We start from the raw sequence: 22,841 nt of genomic DNA, 5'->3' as shown, positions 1-22,841 counted from the left end.
GTTGTCTTAGTAAAATCATCCCTTTCCTTGGGTGGCTAGATTCTCACATCTGGTGCACCCACCATTACAATACTCAAGATGATGAAGACGGAGAGCAACCTGAACAGCCAATATACTCTATAGAAGCTGCTCAACAGGCTCTGCAAGTTCTGATTAGGTATACTGAGTCTAAAGATGGGGTAGATACAGCATATTTACGCTATAGCTTGGCAAATTTGATATCTCAGTTTTCCTGATAAGTCTATATATTTTAGCTGCCTACAATGTATCATAGCGCGACTCGACTGTCTAGCCGTAACCAGCTTTTGGCACTCAATTGCCAAAAGCGGACGATTCTTCGTCGTTCAGAACAGGGGGGGTGGTAGAGGGGCGGCACTTACGCCATGACCTACGTTATGTACCTCCGTACCTCTGCTGTTCGCAAAAAACGGCCGTGTCCTTTTGTGGCTTAGCACGAGAAGCTCCATGTAGTGCAGAAGAGGTACGTACCGGTAGCCGTAGATTAGGAAATGGCCACGTGAAAGGCCAGGCAAAACAAGAAGACTAAAAATTGTAATTTAGGGGTACAAGTGTGTCTAGTAGTAATTTGCGGGGGATGAAAAGTATCTCGAATAATAAATTGACCGCCAATACCAGCATGATGCATCTCTCCTTGTTCTCCTTGTTCTCCTTGTTCTCGTTATAGAAAAGGTACTTCCTAGCCACACTCTACCCACATACAAAATCTATGTACTTTCCCACTAGCTCCAGCTTTTAACGATGCGGCCACTTCTCCTCCCCCTTCCCCACGTGAAATCCTGGTGTATGTTGTAAATATACAGTACTTTCTTCCATACTAGAATACTGTAATTCTATTTATTCCATTATTCCTTCTATTCTTTTAATTCTATACAATCTACAATTTATATTCCCCCATATTCCTCCATATTCCTCCATATTCATCATCTTTATTCCTACCTCATCATCTCTTCTCAAATCTCCACATTTACCATCCCCACTATCCACCAACCACCCTCCCCCAACCCCCCAACTGACCCTCATTAGCCTACTAACTGCTGTACCCTGGAAATACCTGGACTAGTTTTCAGCCCGTATCGCGTTCCTTCGAACCTGACCTTATTGCGTGGCCTTCGATCACCATTTCTCATCAAAAAACACCTCGTTGGGATTGTCAACTTTCGCTCTTTCGTCCTCGTGAATCGCATACATGACGGAACTGGCACTCTGAGGGCCGTAACAGTTTACACTGGCCGCAAGGCAGACACAGTTATGTCGAAGCCATACCCTGATACTTTTGACTCGCCGTTGTAGGTCTCCCCCCCGGACAGCCCGGATGCTCCAGGAACTGACGAAAAGACAGAGCTTCTCGCGCGGCTGCAGCTCCGGCTCCCGTCTCGTACCAGGCGAACGTCAACAGGCAGAAGACGAAGAAGTGGGTGGACGCGAAGCCCGGTAATTATGGTGGAGACGACTGGGGCGACGACTACGATGACGGCTACAACGACGCTCCCCCTCCTCCTCCGGTGCCCAAAGTAACGGGTTTACGGCAGCCGGTACAGGGTGTGCGGCACGACGTCGGCATTAAGAAGACATATGGCGACCTCCCGCATCTGCCAAAGGACGCGCAAGACAGGAGCTCCACAAACCCTCCCTTGCTTCGCCAGAGCTCCTTCTCAAGGGATGACGAGCGCCGAGCATTCTCGAGCGGACCGTCGCAACAGGACGCTCTGCCGAGCAATCTAGCGACCGCTGCTGCTGCGACTCCCAGTCCTCCATTGCGCCTCGCCAGTCAGCGCAAGCAACTCCCACCTCCAGGCACCGAGAGTTCAGCAAGGTCATCATATTCCGAGTCGAGCCGCTCGTCTGCTCATACTGCATCGGACGCGCGATCCGCGTCTGGCGATGCGCATAACAATTATCCCGCACACGACGTTACCTCGCCCTTGAGGTCCGCCGCGTTATCCCCTCAGGCGAGAGCTGCGTCACATTTGAGTCGGTCAGACTCACCACCTGTGAATGTAGCCTCTCCACCCGCTCAATTCTCTCCACGAAACACCACTTTAAACCAAACGATTGTGCCGGATTCCTCCGCAAATTCTGCAGCTCCGGCTCCAGCTTCTGCTACCTCGGTTGCGAAGGCTCTACCTTTCATCCGACCTGCGGACATCTACAAACGCCTTGAGGAGGAGCGACAAAGAAAGGCTTCCGGTGATTCTAGTATGGACTCAGCAGCGGCTACAATCCCTGATACACAGTCTTCACCAGCGTTGCCGTCCCACGCTACTGCACCCGTCGTTGCTGCGCCGGTGGTTGCTACGCCTGTGGCTCTAGCACCCGCTGAACCTGCCAATTATAACAGGGGCGGATACGATACATATGAAGAAGAAGTACCTGATTACGGAAGGCAAGCCGAAACATACCAAGCGGATACATATCAAGAAGAAGTACCTGACTATGGGCGAAGGCAGGCGCCAATGCTTGAGTCTGTGCAAGAAAGGAGAAGCGAATATGGGTTCGACGATATGGCTGCAAAGTCACCGGAGGCCGCTCAGAAGCTTCAGCAAGTGGTGCAGAAGCAAGAGGCCCCGGTTCAGCAATTTCTGCCACAAGTCCAGGAGCATGTCCAACAGGCCCAGCCTGAAGCTGCATCTGACGCGGATGCAAACCGACGCTATTCTATTAGCCCGAAGTTACCAGACTTACACAGGATGTCTGGTTTTGGCTTTGATATGTGGTCCCAGTCAGCGCCTGACGGAAATGTTGCAAACTCTCCTGTTGCCGAGCGACAGATGCCAAAAGCAGCGGAACAAACTCTACAAAGGCAAGAATCGCAAGGATTCACGTCAGTTGTACACCAGGCGTTCGATAGGACTGATTCGATACCCGAAACTCCAACTTCGCAGGGCACAAGCAACGTTCGACGCACTGATAGCGACAGCACTGGCACTGCCGGTATTAGCCCCATAATGAGCCGAGTGTCCAGCGGCGCAAACCCAGACTCTCGCGGCCGAACGCAGGAGCCGAAAGACAACTTGACTCCGGCAATTGCCGGGGAGAAGGAACCGGATTCTCGGAGAGCTTCCGCCATTGTGGCAGAGGAGCCTAACCAGACGCCGTTCCACATGGGCCACCGTCGGGACCTGAGCGCACCGAGCAATGGCAACAGTCCTGCTAGATCACCGCACTTGGAAACTGCCACCTTGGCTCCTCAGTCAGGGGAAGTGGCACAAGTGGCTGAGGTGACTCGTCAGATACTTCCGACAGCCGGTGCTTGGGACTCGTACTCCATAACCGCCGAGTCAGCTGCTGGTGAAGTTGCACAAAAGGAGGCTATTGGCGAAGACCCAACTCCTGTCGAACCATCACAGTCCCCCGAAGCGACTACATCGCCGCAGCCTCTTGCGACCTTCAGTGCAGCACCATCTCCACCGCTTAAAGATGATGTGACTCTGCCACCGCTTACAACTAGTAAGGCTGAGGATCTAAATGGTGCTGCTCCAAAGGATGATTCAGAGACTCAGAACCCTCTAATGAAGCTTCCAACGCTGAGCCCAACAGACGACGAAACTGATAGGCTACACAAGGAGATCGTGAGGAGCTTGAGTCCGCGCGGTTCAACTTCTATCGCAGCTCAAGACTGGGTTCCGCCACCAAACGCTGCAGCAAGGCAGTCGACTCTGGGTCTTCCAGCGCTGAGTGCGACTCGTGAAAGCATGTACTTGCCGAGCGAGTATGACAACTACTGGGCAGAGACAGAGGAAGATACGCAGGTAGAGCCTCAGACCCAAGAGCAGACCGCGCCAGTTGCAGATGCAGCGACTTCGACGGCTTCCACTGGGCTCCACAAAGTCGAAGAGTCTAAGGATATCCCCGCGATTGCCCCATTGAGCCCAAAATGTGCGTCGATGCTTCCTGCTGAGCCAATCCAGCCTACTCTGGAGCGTAAATTCTCCTGGGAGGCGCTGCCAGAGCAAGTGACAACCGCGGCTGATGATAGCCAGTCACCGCCTGCGATTGTGTCTCCTCAGCCAATCGTTGCCGAAAGAGAGCTCGAGCAGGGTTCGGTCCCGGGGGCTACTATAGCTCGTTCGGATTCTGCGTCTCCGGCGCCGTTGTCTCTTCGTAGTCCTCATGCGTCTGCTGCTCAGCCAGAGGACCACAAGGGTAGTGTCGGTTCGGAAGGAATCGTTACCGAAGCTGTCGCGGCTACTGCAGTTGTTGCACCTGCTGTTAGTACCATTCGACCTGTGTCTGCTGATTCAGAGGATCCTGGTTCTTCTTCCCAGGCGGCACCTCCGTATAGCAAGGCTATGTCTACAGAGGGAACCGACACCGTGTCTCCCATGTCTGCCAAGGTTGACCCTGTGCGATCTCAGTCGCAGCAGATCAACTCAATGCTAGACATCGGCGCGCCTCAAACATCTCCATCTCCGCATGATGGACCGCCACAGTCGTTCCAACAGAACGATGTACCTCGTCCCCAAACCCCCGTGGACCCCACAATGCCTAAGCCATTCAAGGAGATCATGTCTCTGTCCAGCCCACAGCAGCGCATCAACGCATACAACGAGAGCCGCCAACAGTTCGCAACCATGGACTCAGGGCTAGCAAACTGGATGCACGCCACCACCGCCCAACCCCATCTCCAAAACCCACTCGCCTCTCCTGGTGCCGGAGCAGGTGCCCAATCCTCCCAACGTCCAAAGTCCGGTAACATCCTCACGCCCAAACCGCAACCATACTACCAACAATACCTCAACGCCAGCACACCCACTGCATCCCCTCCACCCCAAGCGCGCTACAGCGGCGGCACACCCACCACGGGCACGCAGGGCTTCGGGTCCACGAGCAGCAAGACGACACAGCAGGTGCAGGCGAAGTCGAAGGAGCTGCTCCATACGGCGGGCATCTTTGGGGGGAGGGCGAGCAAGGCGGGGAAGGGACTGCTGGCCAAGGGGAAGAGCAGGTTCAAGGGTTCGGGAGATAAGGTAGACTGATCTCTCCTTGACTTCACACACACACAGATTCGCAGAATAAGCCGGAAACCGCAACTGGGCGAGGGCGGCGCAAGGCTTTTTTTGAAACTTGTTTTTGTTGCGTTTCTTTTCTTCACTGCTTTTATAAACATTTTTCTGTGGGCACATAACGTTATTATGTTGTATCACGAACATCTGGGAGGATTTTATTGTATGAAAGAGGACTGTTTCGGGTTACTTGTTGGGGCCGTATAAATTTATCCAGGCCCCGCGCTAATCGGGGCCATTTTTCTAATTTTTAATGCCTTTGTTGGGCGATGAAGAGATGATTTATTACTTGATGGAAGCGGAAGATAAAAAGGAACCCGTTTTACCTGCTTAGCGGGAGGGGAAGGGGAGACTTTTTGTATGATTATGGAATGGAGAACCAACTTTTTCCTGACACACAAAGAGATGACAAATCTCTGGCTGCTTCCCCCAAAACTTCACGTGTTTCCTTAACTTGTCCTACCTCCTCACAAACAAACACAAACAAACACAAACAACTTGTAGAAAGAACCCTCTCTAACGTGCCCCTCTCTCCACAGGACGCCGCCAAGGCAAGCAGCCCCACCATCGACACCAAACCCGGCAAATCCTCCCGCCGCGCCTCATGGGCCTTCTCCCTCTCCTCCAGCCCCTCCACCGCGCGCCCTGCAACCTTCAGCGGCACGGACCCAGCGCCATTCGGACGCACCTCTGAATCGAGTGGTTCCCAGACCGCTGCTGGTGCGGGACGGAGGAGGTCGACGAGTAGTGAGCAGGCGCCTACTATGAAGGCGCAGGCTCAGAAGTTCCTCGAAGTCAACCCCCCCACCTCCTCAACGCTTCGAGACGCACGATGGGGCTCCGAAACTGCGCTATCTACCGACGACGGAAGCGCACGTAACCGCGAGGGAAGCGTCGCTGACCCCGCCGCTGGGGGAAAGGATGACATCGCACCCCCCGTCCCAATCGGCAAGTACCAACCTAGCTGGGACCCTTATAACGCAACCCCTATTGTGGAGGAGGAGGGGTTTGGGTGGGAGAGTCCTGTGAAGGGATCTGCGGTGCCTGTCCCGGCTAGGGGCTGGGGGGGGGTTGATGAGACGCCGGAGACGCCGGTAGAGCGTGAGGTCCCTGGGGAAGGAGAGATCCCTAGTGAGGGAGAGGGCTGGGTGATGGTGGAGGAGAGTGTGAGGAGGATTATGGGGGTGGCGGCGAATGGGGCGAGGCCGGTGCATGAGAGGGGTGATAGTGAGGTTTCGGCGTTGACTGTTGTGCCGGCTAATGAGGGGCTGGTGCCGCTGGAGAGCTTGGACGAGCAGAGTGAGGTGCCTGTTGTTGAGCGTGATGTTCAGCCTGAGCCAGTGGTTGAGCCTGTCGCCGAGCCTGTCGCCGAGCCTGTCGATGAGCAAGTCATAGAGTCAGTCGAAGAGCCAGCCGTCGAAGAGCAAGCCGTTGAAGAGCCAATCGTTGAAGAGCCAGTCGTCGAAGAGCCAGTCGAAGAAGAATTAGTCGTCGAGGAGCCAGTCGTCGAGGAGCCTGTCGAGGAGCCTACCCCCGAAGAAGCTCTCGTTGCGGAACCGATCATGGCAGAGCCTATCATTACGTCCGTGCTACCGGACATCGCTACCAACGGCCACACACAGCCCGACTCCGAAGTCCGAGCTATCAACAACCCCGAGGTCTCCCCAGAACAAACCTACCTATCCCCCATCGACAGTTCAAACACAGACAACAAGCGCCAAGCCGGCCTCTGGAGCCCCGGCGCAATCGTCGAGACACCCACCTCCCTAACCCCCGAAACCCCAAGTGGCTTAACCCCTTCAGCCGGCCAACCCTCCTATGCAGCAGCGTTCTCCGCTTTACCCCCAATCCGCCGCTCTAGCACATTTGGCAACAACTCCGTCACTCGCCTCGCCCAAACACTTAGCAACGATGCGGTCGAGCAAGATGATGTACGTAGCTCCGGCGCCGTGTCCCCGGTCTCAATCACAGAAGAGCCGCGGGAGATGATCCCCGAGCATCCAGTCGAGGCAATCAACACTGCGCCGCCCGCAGCGCCAACTACCCGCGATAGGGGCCCAGATGAGACAGTGCACAAGGAGACGCAGCGATACTCGTTCCAAGATGACTTTTACGAGCCTCAGCCTGAGATTCTGAGCCGTCCTTCGACAATGACCACCCCGCGTAACGGCGACGTGTTACACGTGGCCCCGACACCATTACGCTCCGTCTCTCCAGGATCAAGGCCGCTCGTGCCGCTGTTTATTACGAATCAGTTGCCGACGGAACCGCAGGTTCGGCCGGGGTTTGTGGGACATATGCTGGAGGCGCCGGGGGCGCAGCAGTTTCCTCCGGTGCAGCAGCAGATGGAGCAGGAGGAGCTCTCTCCTGTGCAGCAGCAGCAACAGCAGCAGCAACAGCAGCAGTATGTTCCGGTGCAACAGGGGCTGTATCCTCCTGGTGCGCAAGGGCAGTTTTCGCCTGTGCAGCAGAGGCAGTTCTCACCGGTACCCCAGGGGCAGATGGTGCCGGGACAGCAGGGACAGTATCTTCCTATGCACCAGGGACAGTATCCCCCTATGCAGCAGGGGCAGTATCCTCCTGGGCAGCAAGGACAGTTTGCTCCAGCACCGCAAGGGCAACATGGACAATATCCTCAGCAAGGACAGTATCCTCACCCACAACAGGGGCAGATGCATCTAGGACAGCAAGGACAATATCCTCCTCAACAGGGTCAGTATCCTCCGATGCAGCAGGGCCAGTTTGCGCCTGGACAACAGGGGCACCCGCAAGGTCATATGCTTGTAGCGCCAATAGGGAAAATGCTTCCAGTGCAGCAGGGGCAGCTATCTCAAATGCCTCCTCAGATGCTTTCTCAACAACAAGGAGCTCCTCGATTGCCACTGGAACGGATGCCTCCGATGCAGCAAGGCCAGATCCCTCAAGCGCCGCAGCAAGGACCAAGACAATCCATGCCACCATCTGCACACCAGCGACGATCATCGTCAGATGCTCAGCCTCGAATGCGCCCAGCTTCAAACTCAAGCCAAGGAGTGCCAATGAGCGCCGGCGGTTTCCTGCAGCAATCTACCACGCCGCAATTCCCGCCAGGCCAGCAACAGCGAACCTCCATTGAAGCTATGCGCAACCGTCTACCTTCTATGAGTGGTGTGAGCCAGCCTCCTAAGATTACGCCGCAATACACTGAGAACCGTCAGTCGATGTTACGCGGCAGCGCTGCTAAGATACCTCCTTCGTCGTCAGAGAGATACCCCGAGCTCTTCCAGCCACAGCAGGATAAGGCTCTTCCGAACGACGCAGACCGCGATGTTCCGCCAGATTATCCTTCTGTTGGGAGAGGACAGTTGCCAAGACAGCAGGTTACCGAATACGAAATTGCCGGTGTTGGTCCACCAATGGATGATGCACGAAATGGCTCGGTGAGGCATTCACGAAAGCCCAGCATCCTGAAAGAAATCGGAGGTCGACTTTCGCGAGGCTCAAGCCTTGAGAGGAATCTGCCGGCACTAGAAGACGATGGTACTCGTGAGATGAGGACTCAACTTGATTCGAGAAGAGATTCAGTGGCAAGCTCTGATGATATGTCTCTTAATGACCCAGAAAAACCACCTGAGAGGAGAAGAAGTCGCATAATCGCAGCACTGAGTCCATCGACTAGAGGCCCAACACCAGATATTCCACCCCAGAGCCGCGAGAGCATGGTTACTCATCGACCCTCGCAAGCTACCTTGCTTGCCAACACCCCTGCTCCAGGTAGCCCATTGCCGCCGCCTGAAAAGAGGAGGACCTTCTTTGGCAGGGGCGACACTGGAGGACTGGAGAAGAAAGAGGACAAGCAAAAGATGTTCAGCGGGCAGTCTACGCAGGTGACCATGGACTCAACACAGCCTGGTAAAGAGAAGAAGAACAGATTCTTGGCGATAAGTAGCATGTTTACGGGTAAGAAGGGGGATGCTGATCGAGGCAGGGGTTCCTCGAGACATGGAACTTATGTCCCGAGCATTTTGCCTGGGATCATGATTTTGGTCAAGAATGAGAATGAAAGGCAGATCCTGGAGCAACAGGGACTCGTGGAAAGGGCTCCTCCGCAAGTGCAGGATCAGCCCCCTGGTGGCCCACAACCGCAGCCGCAGCAGCATGTCCTGGTTAACCCAGCGGCTCTCCAGCGCATCAATACAGGTGAGGCGCAAGGCCAGAATGTACAGGGTCATCCGGTGCAGCAGCAAATGACCCCCGTTGCACAGCAGCCACCACCACAGCATCAGCAGTTTCAAACAATTGCCCCATTGCGCATCCGACAAGACTCTAACCTTACTATTGGGACCATTGGAGAGCCGCTAGAGAAGCAACACACGCAGCCAACTGGCACGCCGCAGCAACAGATGGTTCCGCCCGTTGTAGCACATGGCCAAGCTCGTGGGACCCCACCGCAAGTGAACCCCAACGCGCAACAACCGCCGCAAGGACATAACAAACCCATGCCTCCTCCATCGTTCGGCTCAGCCCGCATTTCTGAAGAGCCAATTGATTTGCATCAGCGAAATCTAAACGGTGCGCTACATCAGCAAATCCAGCCAATGGGAACCCCTGGAGGTCAACCTACACTGCCTCGTATGCCGAACTCACAGCAGCAGGCTCCAGTTGCTTCTACGACCTCTAGAGAGTCAACTCCAAGGCCAACTGCCGATGCAGACCGCCGTGCAAGTGTGATCTTGGGTCCCGACCCTGAAGATCGTCTACGTCGCCGCACTACTCAGCCAATTGAGACCCTGCCTGGACAGCACCCGGAGGATAAGTCACTCATCGTAAACCGCCCAGTAGTAGCACAGGCGCAGGGCCAGGAACGATCTATGGTCCAGCAGAAAGTGACACCTCCTAGCCAGATCGCGTATCTACCAGAGGATATACACCAGCTGCCGTTTCAACGCCAACCGCCTCCCATTCAAAGGCAGCCGACTTTTAATACGGTGCCAGGTCAACAGCACCAGGGAGTGTACCAGACGCCTCCCATCCAGCATCTGCAGAACTCTCAGGCGCAGCAGCAGCAGATGTATATGAACCAACAGCAACAGCAACAAATGTACACGCCTCCCCCAATGCATTCTCAAGGATTCCAGCAGGTGCATCGGGTCCAGTCTCCAGCCATGTCGCAGCAGACCTCGTCACCACCCCCCACTGCTTCAGCAGTCGCACCCGCGCCAGCCAAAGCCAAGAAGGGCCTCTTCAGCTCACTCCTCGGTGGGCGCCGAAGCTCCGCCATGGCAGACAACTCATCAAACAACAACCAGCAAGCCCCTCCCGCGCAGCAAACCCCCCCACCACAAAACTACAACATTGCACCCATGGGCCAACAACCACTGCAACAGCAATACTACGCCACCCCTCCCATCCCCGGCGCCTACGCCCTCGTCCGCGGCGAAGGCACCCTCGCCCCACCGGGTACGACCCCCGGGGCCTCAACCAGCCCCAACCCGGCCCCGCGCGCGCGCGCCTCCCCCTCACATGATCGAAGAGTACCCTGGCCGTCCCAACGCGCCCGCCATGAACTACTCCTCCAAATGGGCCGCTCAAGACGCCGCCGTCCAAGCCGCGCTCCAAGCCAAAAAGGACGAGGAGTGGAACCCCCCCGCCTCCGTCCCATTCCTCAGCCCCGAGAAAACAGCTCGCCGCCGTCTAAGCAGCGAGGATCTACTCGCGCGCTCCCCGGCAAGAGGACAGTTCGGACAGCAGGCCCCGTATCAGTTGCGCTTGCCGGGTGAGGAGGAGATGAAGCGCGAGAGGGGCAGGCAGGCGGCTGAGGCGCTTAGAGAGGCGGAGGATGCGAGGATTGCGGCGGAGGTAGTGATGCGTGCTGAGGCGGTGATGCGTGCTGAGGCGGCGGGGGTGGTTATGCCGCCGACGAGGGAGAATACATTTATTGCCCCTGCGCCGCCGTCGAAGAGCGTGCCCCCCGCTAGCGCGGAGAGTAGGGTGAAATCCCAGGCGCAGAGTCAGTCGCCTAGTCCGATGCCGAAGGCTACAGATAATGGGCGTATGAATGCAGGTACACCGCCGGTGGTGGCGGGGCCGCAGAAGCCGTTGGAGAGGAGTGATACGATTACGAGTGCGGTTAGTAAGATGTCGAGTAGTGACCGTGGAAGCCCGGCTGTTGGCGCGCCCGGTGCGGCTGCGGCGGCCGCGGCGGCGGCGGCGACGGAGAGGAGGGTGTCGAGGATTATGCCTGATCATGAGGAGAAGATCTATGATGACTCGCGTGAGGGGATGATAGTAGTTGAGGACGCGACGGTGAGGAGGGTAAATGGCACGATGGTTGGGGGTGTTCTTCAGGAGGAGGAGGAGGAGGGACCGAAGGTGAAGATGAGCGCTACGAGTTTCCCGGGGGATGAGTGGAGGCCGTGGATCGAGGAGGGCCTATAAAAATCGCCGCTGTGTAGCTTTGTTTTCATAGTTTTGTTTTTTTTGGGTCTTTTTTGGGGGGGTTCTACTTTAGCCATTCGGGTTCTTTGCTCCTTTGCGACAGAGCGGATGTATATACCCTGTAGATTTGTAATACAGCGCGCGAGGGCGTGAAGCGATACCCATTTTTCATACGTTCATACATAATTAGAGAGGCCTGGAAGCCAAGAAATGGATGAGATTGTTCTATATTACATATGACCCTAACTTGTGAATACGAAGGCCGGTGATACTTGCAGCAACGTCTACGTAGCCTGTAAATGTTAGTATTCCTCTTCAAGGCAACTAAAACCAGTTAGCCACAAGAAAACTCCTATTAACTCTCATTTTTAGATTCGAGGTTAATATCCCAATAAGGATGCCCCAACACATCAGGGGCGATCGGCCTTCTCCATATCTACTACGATCAGCGACTCGATAAAATCGATTAGTGCCGGCGGAACCACTGGAGCTCGAAGCCTTTCAAGCTCCTCGCGCAGAGGCCGCACATCAATCACCTTCCCCCTCCCCGGCAGCGGCATATCCATATCCCTCAACAAATCCGCCATCCTAAACTCCTCCCCGGCAGCGGCATATCCATATCCCTCAACAAATCCGCCATCCTAAACTCCTCCCTAGCCTCAGCCGATAAACCCCCCGGCAGAGCCCCGAGGGGTCCAACAAGGCGCTCTAGTTTGGCAATGCAATATACTTCTGTGAGACCTTCAACCCGCTTATCTCGCGCTCCGAAGATCGACTTTCCATTAGCCAGTGCACAAGCTGGTGAAGGGGGGGTTAGCTGGTTAATGCTACTAGTATGTGGTAAGGAAACGTACTGTAACACCGAGAGACCAGATGTCTGAGGCATGGTGGACGCCCTGGTTCATCCAGACCTCTGGGGCGCGACATGGGAGCGACTGTAGGCGCTGTCCATTAAATCCCTCTGGATTCACTAAACGCACCCAGTAGCCCCGTCCCGTCCCCAACCCAAACCCGCCGCTTCCCATCAAGTCCAGAAACCAAGATATTATTCGGATTCACATCTACCTTCAATAAAGGCACGCGATGGGATGAGGCGGAGCTCAGTGTCCATCTACTCAGGGTCACACCGACGACAGGAGCGGCGCTGAGACTTTCCATGTCCCCCACCCCCTCGTGCAGGGAGCGGATAAAGGGGCTTTTAGCCACGAACTCAGGGCGGACCGTTCGAGGGGGGCGGTTGCGGTTTTCACGACGGCCCTGATACGTAGATACTATGTTAGATTGGATTTAAACGGTAGGATGGGATAAGGGACGGACCATCGCTGAGCGAGATTATGGGGGGGGGTAGGATCTCGGCTTTGAAAATGGTGCTGCCTTTTAGGGGGTGCAGGAGGCGGTAGGAGGCGAGGGCGCCTTTGATTATTTGGTTGGGGGAGAGAGGCATGACTGGCACGCATCAAGTACAAGGTGCTGCCCTCGAATTTAGAATATAACCGTACGCTCGGCGACAAGCGCGTAAGTGACCAGCGCGGATGTGTAGACGCTGCTTCTATATCACAGGTGTGAGACAGGTACGACAAGGGTCATAGAACACTTCCTACTATGAACCATCGTCGGCGATGGATGCAGAGAGGGTAGAGTATTGTACATTCTATCTACATATCTACAATCTATCCAACCGAGTGAGCGGGAACACCTTCAAACGCCAAACCCCACGCTATATGCATCCACACTCCAATCTACTCCAATCCAACACACCTCATCTCCTATCCCTTACCCACCAAAAATCCCCCCCTCAACCTCCCCAACCTCAACCCCCAACGCATCCCCCGCCACCCCCCTCATCCCCCTCTCCAGCTCCTCCTCCATCCCCCCACCCCCCCACACCAGCTGCCGTCCCCTCGAAACCCACCACGCGAGATCACTCCCCGCCACCCCAAGTCTAAACCTCAGATGCCCCCACCACCCCCGCCCTCCCCCTCCTCCGCAACCGCCTCACTGGCCCACATCCCCATAATCCGTACGCGATTGACTGGAGAACCGAGGAACTGGTTGTTCCCCTGCACGATGCGCATGTTTCTGGCTAGGAAGACGAGTTCGCGCGGCCATTTCGTCTCGTCGGAGAGCACCGCGCGGATGCCGGCGCGCATCCGGTTTTGCGCCGCGTAGTGCCGTTCCCCTGGCGTAGCGCCCTCGAGGGATTTCGTCAGCGCGCGAGCGGTGGACTGATCACCACCTGTGTATGGCTTCATAAGCGTAGCGGACGCAAAAAGATCCGGTTGCTTCACGCCCCATTCAGCCGTAATCTCTTTAAGGGTATCATTATCGAACGCCAGCAACGCGCGCCAGAACTTCGCATACTGCAGCCTAAACCCCGGCTCGAGCGCGACGTACAGGCCGTGATCGAGGAGGACGAGCTGTGCGTTCCCCGAGGGCAGGCGGCGGAGGAGGATGTTGCCGGGGTGCGGGTCGCAGTGGATGAGGCCCCAGAGGAAGGTTTGGGCGGAGAAGAGGTCGAGCATTATGGTCATTACTTCTTTGAGGGAGAGGCCGAGGCCGGAGGTGGAGCGGGGTCCCAGAAGCTGGGTTGTGCGGTCGGGTTTTAGGGAGGGGATTGGCGAGGAGGAGGAGCGGGGGGGGGAGTTGGAATTGGGTGGGGTGGTTGTGGGGGAGGAGGATAGGGGAGTGGTGACGCCGGGGGAGCCGGTGGAGGGGCCGCGCCAGGGGGAGGTTATGGCGGGTTTGTCCCAGAGTCGGACGCCTTCGATCCATTCGGCTGTCATGACGCGTTTGGAGGATAGTTCCGGGTAGACGGTGGGGATGTAGACGCGGTTGCGGAGGCGGGGCTCGGCGGCGATGAGGGCGGTCATTTGTTGGGCGTTGGCGGCTTCGACTTGGAAGTCGCATTCGAGGAGGAGGCGGGAGGAGATGTAGGGGACGAGGGAGTACATGGGGAGGTCGAACCAGTAGGTGTAGGTTTTCATCATGACCCTGCGGGGTTAGCTGGGGTTGGAAAAGGGGGGGGGGGGGTGGGTTGGACTTACTTGAATGCCCATAAGTCCCAGCCGACTTGCTGTGCAATCTCACGCTTCTGGACTTTGATGGCTACCTCACGTCCATCTGGCAACCTAGCCCAATGTACCTGCGCCACGGACGCAGACGCACGCGCTACCTTCTCCATAACGCCCTTGCCCTCCTCGCCTCTGAAGCTAACACCAAACACCTCCTCGGGGCTCTTCCCAAAATCCTCACGGATCACACGCTTCACATCCTCCCAATCATTCTGCGGCGCGTCGTCGAACATGCGCGCAAACATCTTCTGGAACTCCGGCGGCATAATGGCGCTCTGCATAGCGATTGCCTGGCCAATCTTGAGGTACAGCCCGCCATTGGAGCGGAGAAGGTCGAAGAGCCGCTCTGCGCTGCGACGGTGTAGGTCTGCGATTGTGCCGCCAAAGAGGGGCGAGGCGCGGAAATTGAGTTTATAGTCTATTGCCACGAGAAGGCCGAGGCTGAATGTGCGGAGGGACCGGGTGAGCGAGGAGGCGTACAGGTTGACGTCGACGAGGTAGAGGGTGCCGAGGGCTGCGGAGGTGCAGAGCAGGCGGCGGACCCAGCGGGAGGTGCGGGGATAGTGTTTTGCGGGGCGGGCGCGGCCGAGGGAGGCGGGGGAGGGGGGAACGAAGGGCTGAAATTGGGAGGAGTGGGCGGAGCGGTGGGGGATGAGGGAGCGTGGTGGGAGGAGCGAGTGTGGGTTGGTGGTGGACCGCGGAAGGATCGGAGAGCGGAGCGCAGGCCGGGCTGATGAGCTCAGACATCGTGGGCTCCGAGAAGCAGGGTGCCGAAGCATGGCCGCTGCGAAAACCCCCAGGGGAAGAGAGAGAGAAACGATATTGGTATTTGTAAGGCAGGGTGCAAGGTGGGTTTGGGAAAGTTTGTTTATCTCGGCGAGGCTTAACGTTATGCCGTGATATGGGTTAAGCGCCTAAACTTTAAGCGCCAAAACTTTTAAGCGTGTTGGCGCGCAATGTCTCTTGGCAACAGATTGCGATTTGCAGGGCGACGTGTCTCGGCCAACGGGGCCAAGTACCTCTGGGCAGAAATTGCCGCATAGTGACATATCTCAACCATCCCCCCCACATCCCCCTCCCCTTCCTAATCTCCCAATGATTAATCGCGAATCCATCCACATTCTTCCAATTGACCCCATCCCCGAAATCCCCCCAATAACGACCAACTACGAGCTATTTTCTATTCGCATTCCACCCTCACTTCTCGACCCCTCGACCCCTCGACCCCTCGACCCCTCGACCCCTCGACCCCTCCACCCATTCACTACCACCCCATCCATCGCCTTTCATGCACGCCTCATAGCCTCCGCCTCCCGCCGCCGCCGCCGCCGCCTCTCCCAAGTCACCACCACCCCGACGGTGCTCTGCTTGCCGTCAGTCCTCACATCTCCCCGCGCAGCGACGCGCCCTCGAAGCACCGCCGTCGCTACCGCCCATACCGCAGCAGCGCGTCGCACACCATGATGTTGCGCCCCGCGACGCCGCTGACCATCCTCCTCTTCGCGGCCTTCGTGCTGCTCCTCATCTCCGTCATCTCGGTGCCGCTTGTGAAGCCGATTGTGTTGGGCGAGTTTGACGGTATTAGCTATGGCGTTTTTGGGTACTGCAAGGCGGGTGGAGGATGTAGTAAGATGGAGGTGGGATATAATCCTTGTGCGTATACCTTTCTGTCCTGGTTCTGGTCGCAGAGTAGAGGAGTCTATGGTGGGCTCGCTGCGACGCTCTCTTCATACCCAATTCTCTCCAGCGATAACCACACCTCTTCATTTCAACCCCCCCCCCAGACTCCCCCGATACCTACAATTCCCCCCTTCCCTCCACACAACACTAACTAACACAACCACCCCCCCCCCAGCCGTCCTCCCCAACGCCAAAGGCAACTTCAACCTCGACCCCGCCACCCGCTCCACCCTCTCCTCCATCCTCATCGTCCACCCCATCGCCGCCTTCTTCACCCTAATCATGTTCATCCTCGCCATAGTCTCGCACTTCCACTCCCCCTCCCACTCCCCCCGCTACCTCCTCGGCATCTTCATCCTCTCCATCCTCACCCTCATCATCGCCCTCCTCTCCTTCCTCATCGACGTCCTCCTCTTCGTACCGCACATTGCTTGGGGGTCGTACATCGTGCTGGCTGCTACGATACTCATCGCTGCTTCGGGGATTGTGTCGTGCGCTATGCGACGTACCCTCGTCTCAAGGAAGGCAAGAAAGCGCCGTATTGCGGAGAATGCGGAGATGAATGGGGAGAACTTTTATAATCGCCAGGCTGCGACAGGACCCCTACCAGCTCCCATCACAGCACCAACTATCGCATCCTCCTCCGTCACGGGGGAGAACGGGGATAAGCTCCCTTCATTCGCAACCTTCGAGTCCGCCCAGGCCAACGCAGATGCTCGCGCCGCAGCTCAAGCAGACGATGATCGCGTACCACTCACCTCGCTCACGCCTAACCGCTCCCCGGAGACTATGCCATCTTCCATCTCCGGACGCCCTGAAGACAGATACGGACCCCCACCACCTATGCCTGGGAACCACGGCTACGGAGGACCACTGCAACGGGATCAGTATGGGAATATCATCCCACCACAAGCCGGGATGCGTAATCCCGACCCGAGAAACCAATTCGGTCCCGGCGGCTACCGCGGACGCGGCGGTCCACAAGGTTCATTCCGCGGCCGTGGAGGTGGTCCAGGGTACGGTCGTGGTGGATATGGCGGAGGTCCTGGTGGTGGTCCCGGTTACGGCCCAGGACCAGGCGGAATGCGCGGTGGTCGCGGCCCTCCCCCCAACTACCCCGGCGGATACAACAACCGCGGCGGCGGCGGCGGCGGTCCCCAGCGTTCCGTCTCCCCACCCAACAACGGGTATGGATTTGATCAATCCCAACAGTCCCTGAATTCCTCTGGATACGGCGGACCAGGCAGAGGACGACCAGAGAGTCTCGCGCGCGCGGAGAGTCCACCGCCTATGGATGGAATGGGTATGGGCCCGGTGGGACAAGCAATCGAGATGGACGCCACAACCGGCAGCCGCAGTCCCGGCCTCCACCCGCCCGGTGGCTATGGATGGGGCCTACGCGACAGCGACGGAGATGTAGCGGGGATGGTTGGGTTACAGCAGCAAAGGGGTGTCATCAGCGACGGTAGCAAGTACAGCGTTGATGAGTAAGTTCTTTCCCCTTCTTTTTCTCCCCCCTTTCCCAAGGTGGGTGGGAGTGTTGCACAAAGAAAGGGGTCTAACAGAAGGCAGATACATCCCCCCCCGCCAAAACTGGCCCTCAGGCGGGCCCCGCGCTTCCTCCCCTCTAACCGCGGGAACCACGGGACTCCACCCCGTTCCGCGCGCGCATCTGTTGCAGCAGTCTGAGAGGAGTTATTATGAGGATGTTGATCCACGCTTCTCGCCGCCGTCACCGCATACTGTTGGGTTGGCTAGCAGCCATGGAGGGGGTGGTGGAGGAGCTGGTGCAGGTGGGCCAGGACCGGGAATGGTACCAGCGCCGTTGATGCCCGGGGGGGGGAGGATGGGTGCTGGTAGCCCCGCCGGAGGAGGTATGGGAGGAGGACCTGGGGGGAGGATGGGAAGTCCGGTTGGGAGTGAACGCAGCGAGGGACAACGGCGGGGTGGTGGTAACAGTGGGGGGCAGCAGCAGGGGAGGAGGAATGTGTTGGATTCCAACGCCGACTTCGCCGTTCCTGGCGGACGGATGTGAAACCCGATGCCGCTGTTTGTTCAAGGTGGTAGTTTGAGTGGGTGTTGAGAGGGGTGGATGTTGAGTTCTGCGTGTTGTGTTGTGTTGGGTACGCTGCCTAATTGGGTGTGTGTTCGTGCTGGCTGGCTCTACGTCCCCTCATTTCTTTACCTCTTACCTTTCTTTTGTCCTTTTCTTTTTGAGAGAGAGAGATGCTTCTGGACCGGTTCTTGTTTTCGCTTCTCTTGTATCCCTTTGTTTTCTTGTGTTGGGTGCGAATTGTGTGGGCTGTGTTGAGTTTGGAAGGCAAGTTGTGTGTGTATGAAGGATGGCAGGGTGGTTTTTTGTATATATAATACTTCCATCAGTATAATTCCTTGTGGAGTGTTGTAGGTTGTTGGAAAGAAAGGAAGGGCAGATGGGCCGGTTGTACGACCAAGAGGGGAGAGAGAGAGAACAGAGAGAGAAAGAGCAGAGAGAGAGAGAGCAGAGAGAGAGAGAGCAGAGAGAGAGAGAGCAGAGAGAGAAAGAGCAGAGAGAGAGAGAGCAGAGAGAGAGAGAGCAGAGAGAGAGAGAGCAGAGAGAGAGAGAGCAGAGAGAGAGGTCTGCGGTGTGGTGCTGTAGTAGAAGTACGGCGAATAAGATGGGATGTCCGTGTTGGATGTAAACAAACACATACATACACCCACACAGTCCCAATACATATGAACCGGTACAAGCGCGTTTAAAAGTGCATACGAATGGGTGTTACGGCTTGGGGAAGTTTGTAGGCATGGCTCGATCACGTAGAATAGTAGTAGAATGCGTGACGATATATTATATGGTTGTACACTTCCATTTCTACCTCCCCTTCTCCCCATCCATCCAACCCCCCACCCCCATCCATCCAATCCAAAAAGACCAGCCGAAAAAAAGGCAAGAAGTACAAACATTGTACAAAAAAAACGACCACAACAGAAGTAAAAAGGTAAACGTAAAGGAAAATCCATGGCGTCGAGCCAGTCCCGTCTCATCTATAGTTAGTCAGGGTATCAACTTCCCCCTCCCCCCCCCCATTTCCCCCATTCCTCATCCCCATCCGTCCCAAAAAAACCGCACTCCCAAAACCGAACCCAACAACAACACTCAAGAAAAATTTAAACCCCCCCCAGCACCCATCCCCCTCATCTCCATCATCTCCCCTTTCCCTCCCCCAACCCTCCCCTCAACAAACCCCTTCTCACCCAACCACACCCCTCCCACGCGTTTAAACCCCAAATACCCACCTCCCCTAGGCCTCCCCAACACCGCGATCCAGTTTTTCACCACTGAGCCGAGGGTGAAAGGTCGATGGCGTTCTCCTCTCCTGAATTTACGTCCATTGAGGAGTTCGCGTGTCGTTTCGCCGCGGCCGGAGAGGAAGATGTGGTACATCAACAACGCCGCCGGGTAAGGGAGGGCAAGAGCTGCGTAGATCAACAGCGCGAACACCCCCCGTTCTCTGGTGATGGCGGAGGAGAAGCCGGAACCAATGTCGCGCCCCACAGTATTCAACTGCACAACAGCAGTGACGGTACAAAACACCGCCATCCCCGTCCCGGCAGCAACGAAGGTGAAGAAATACCTATAATTCCTCCTCCCCACACAATTATTCAACCACACACAATGATGATCGTGCGTCTCGATGCAATTATTGCAGATCCTGCAATGATGCCCGCGCGGCGGCCTCCAAATATGGCAAGTCTTGCAGTATTTCACCGGTACCTCCATTGCCGTGCTGGCTGGGAGATGCGATTTGACGATCAACCACGCCGTCGTCGGCGGCGCCAGCGTCAACGGATCCTCCATCGCGGGGGGAGGTGGGAATTTGTGCAGGTCGCGGGGGAGGATGCCGGGGTCGGAGACGGAGGCGTGGATGAAGGAGGAGAAGCATATGAATGATAGGTATGCAAACACCACCGGCACAGCGGGGGAAACGCGATGCCAGAGCCAACTCGCTTGGAAGACGAAAAACAGTACCGCTGGTACGATTACCAGGATCCCCGTGGCGATATTAACCGGTCTATCCCTCGCGTTCTGGAAGCGCCCGCCGAGGAAGAATCGCGTGTTTCCGGGGAAGTGCACGTAATTCTTGACTCCCCCTCTCGCTTCCCCGCCGGCCCCTTTCTCGCCCGAGGCAGCGCCGGGAGCGATGCTGGAGGAGGGGAGGGGCGTAGCGTCTGAAGGGCGCGGAGCGGGTGATGTTGCGCCGGAGGAGAGCTTGGAGTGGCCGTGGTTACTCCTGTTCGGGCTGTGTGGGACCATATCCCCTCCCCTCGAGGGGAGGAGGAAGGAGGAGCGAAAGGAGTGGGGGGATTTCGAGGGCGTGGGGAGGCCTGCGTTGCGGAAGGTTGTGAGGCCGGTGTTGACTGTAGGTCCATTGGGGTTGGATGAGTTGTAGTTGTTGACTTGGAGAGGTTGAACAGAGGAACTAAGGCTGGTCGTCTGATAATGCCCATGCGTCGGGCTCGTATTCGCCGTCGTAGTCTGCACATTCTCCTGCAAACTCATCTCCGTCCCCCTCGACGGCGGCGGCGGTCCACTCTCATCCCTACTCTGGATCGGATTCCCCGTATACCCCGATGCAATAGTCGGCGCCGCCGGCGCGTCCCCCCCAAAGTCTCCACTCCCCCTCTGATTCTGACCCGCAACCGGCACCCTCGGCCCCCCCCTCTGCGCCTGCAACCTTTGTGAACTCATCGGTCTAAAAAATGCATGCGAAGTGAGGCTAGGAACATGCGTCCGGCTCGTTGAACTGGGCGGCCTCGCCCCTCCCCCTCCTGCTAGGCTCGACGGCGTCCCGGATGACTTGGGACCCCGTCGCGAGGAGGGGGGTGCGGACCAGGGGCTTCGTGTGGACATGGCAGCGCTCCCCGTGCCGGGGCGCGAGGACTGGATGCTCTGCCTGTTTGTGGATGTGTGGTGAGCGGGGGTGGCATAGGAGGTGCCGTCGTGGCCGTCGTCGGAGGCGATGTCGGTCATGCGGGAGGAGATTATGCTGGGTGGTCCGCCTTGGGAGGGGGTCGTGGGGTCGTGGGGTAGTGAGGACATGGCGGGTGGTTTGTGTGTGTGTGTGATTGTGGTTTGGCGGGTTCGTGGGATGCGCCCAGCTGGTGGTGAGGGCGGTTGTTTTATCTCATTGTTTGCTGGCGCGTGGATGGTTGAGGTTCGCGGTGGGTTCGCGCTGGTGGTGATTATGGATGGGTATAAGGGAAGCGTGAGACGTCGCTCTGTCTGTCTGTCTTTCTGTCTTTCGCTGGGTTGGGTATTAAGTATGGCGATAGCTTTTGATGTAGCTGAGTCGCCGAGTCGCCGAGTCGCCGAGTCGCAGGAGTATCTCAATACTCCTGCCTGCGATAAGAGTTGCTGTTTTTTTAAAAAGAAAACGAGTCCGTCCTCCTTGGTAGTCGAAGATATGTATGATGCGTTGTATGAGGATAGTGTCTCCGAAGAAATGATGCGTGTCTCTCCGTCGCTGACTCTCGTCAGTCAGTCAAGGGAGAAACAGATGAAGAGTGAAGGCACAGGGGGCAGGCAGTACAAGGGTACAACCACAAAAAGGGTGTAGTGCTAAGCTACTCGTGCGGCGGCCCAAAAGGCTGTACAGGGTCTGTGCTTTTCTCATACTAAAAACCCTCGTTTACGGCAATTTGATGATCTATATAGCTATGTTTCCTACTGTGTCTACTGCTCAACTAAAGCTATTTCTGTACGTATAGCGAGACCTGATAAGTAGCCACAGTCATGATCATTAAGTAGCTGCTATAGCCTTCTTAATTACAGGATTAGATGTAGCCTATAGCTATGGTAACGTGACGTTAGTTATAGGGCTAGTAGGGCTAGTGTAATGGTGGGTGCACCAGATGTGAGAATCTAGCCACCCAAGGAAGGGATGAATTTACTAAGACAACACACTGTCTTAGGAAACAGAGCCAAAGGGTTGTAGCTTAGACTATTCCACAACGCAGCAATCAGGTGTGTGATGTAGTGAAGTGGTTCAGACAAGTTGCAACAAATGTTGAGTCTGGGAACTCAGGGGTAAGTCAGAGGTTAACACCTCACTGACTTTTCAGAAACAAGGAGTAACAAGATGAATGCTTGGAAGCTTGGAAAAGACATGGAAATATGTGATAGTCGATTTACTGTATTGTCTGCTTGCCCTTTCTTAAGGAAAGGGCAATCCTATTTATGCTAAAGGAGTGTAGTTCTCTCATTTTCCAAGACTTTCCATGACTAACCAGGCTTGGTAACTGTAGTCGACGTAAGAGAATCCCATAGAACCATCTCCTAGGTTCCTAGCCTATAGGAAGTGAAAGGAGGTCCAAGGTCAGAGTACCCCTATAGACAAATTATGTCATAACTTAACCAATCTTGTGGGTAACTAAGGAGCGATGACGTGTAATGAATCATAGAGGGTTGTAGAAGCTTTTGGAGCTATCGTTCATGTTCCTAGGCCTCTAGTTGATAGAGATATGTCATGTGTAGTATTAGCCCAGTAACTAAGGAGTGATGTCATGTAATGAATCATAGAGGGTTGTAGAGATATGCTATGTGGTCATATCAGCCCAGTAACTAAGGAGCAATGACGTGTAATGAATCATAGAGGGTTGTAGCAAT

The 22,841-nt window shown here is 56.2% G+C and overlaps 5 protein-coding genes across 5 annotated transcripts; 2 read left to right on the top strand and 3 right to left on the bottom strand.

The window, feature by feature from the left end:
• The first annotated feature begins 883 nt into the window (after positions 1–883).
• On the top strand, positions 884–11,658 carry VC83_02368 (uncharacterized protein). Its single transcript, XM_024466034.1, has 3 exons — positions 884–1,307; positions 1,361–4,988; positions 5,564–11,658. The coding sequence occupies exons 1-3, from the start codon at positions 1,270–1,272 to the stop codon at positions 10,781–10,783; spliced, it is 8,886 nt and encodes a 2,961-aa protein (XP_024326184.1). The 5' UTR covers positions 884–1,269; the 3' UTR covers positions 10,784–11,658.
• Positions 11,659–11,851: 193 nt separating this feature from the next.
• VC83_02367 (uncharacterized protein) lies at positions 11,852–12,885 on the bottom strand (the record flags this gene model as incomplete). The annotated part of the gene is made up of 5 exons (XM_024466033.1): positions 11,852–12,082; positions 12,183–12,239; positions 12,296–12,354; positions 12,422–12,712; positions 12,759–12,885. The coding sequence occupies 5 exons, from the start codon at positions 12,883–12,885 to the stop codon at positions 11,852–11,854; spliced, it is 765 nt and encodes a 254-aa protein (XP_024326181.1).
• Positions 12,886–13,390: 505 nt separating this feature from the next.
• On the bottom strand, positions 13,391–15,418 carry VC83_02366 (uncharacterized protein; the record flags this gene model as incomplete). Its single annotated transcript, XM_024466032.1, has 2 exons — positions 14,486–15,418; positions 13,391–14,432 (listed from the first exon to the last, which is right to left on the bottom strand). The coding sequence occupies exons 1-2, from the start codon at positions 15,289–15,291 to the stop codon at positions 13,391–13,393; spliced, it is 1,848 nt and encodes a 615-aa protein (XP_024326180.1). The 5' UTR covers positions 15,292–15,418.
• Positions 15,419–15,468: 50 nt separating this feature from the next.
• VC83_02365 (uncharacterized protein) lies at positions 15,469–18,698 on the top strand (the record flags this gene model as incomplete). Its single annotated transcript, XM_024466031.1, has 4 exons — positions 15,469–15,554; positions 15,816–16,165; positions 16,368–17,679; positions 17,765–18,698. 4 exons carry the CDS (start codon positions 15,469–15,471, stop codon positions 18,225–18,227), a joined length of 2,211 nt encoding a protein of 736 aa, XP_024326183.1. The 3' UTR covers positions 18,228–18,698.
• A 633-nt stretch (positions 18,699–19,331) lies between these two features.
• Positions 19,332–21,806, bottom strand: ERF2 (Eukaryotic peptide chain release factor GTP-binding subunit; the record flags this gene model as incomplete). Its single annotated transcript, XM_024466030.1, has 1 exon — positions 19,332–21,806. The coding sequence occupies exon 1, from the start codon at positions 21,273–21,275 to the stop codon at positions 19,332–19,334; it is 1,944 nt and encodes a 647-aa protein (XP_024326182.1). The 5' UTR covers positions 21,276–21,806.
• Between the last annotated feature and the right edge of the window lie 1,035 nt (positions 21,807–22,841).

The sequence above is a fragment of the Pseudogymnoascus destructans genome (genome assembly GCF_001641265.1).
Source record: "Pseudogymnoascus destructans isolate 20631-21 unplaced genomic scaffold scaffold_5, whole genome shotgun sequence".
Taxonomy (NCBI): domain Eukaryota; kingdom Fungi; phylum Ascomycota; class Leotiomycetes; order Thelebolales; family Thelebolaceae; genus Pseudogymnoascus; species Pseudogymnoascus destructans.
This window is presented reverse-complemented; position numbering and strand designations above follow the sequence as displayed.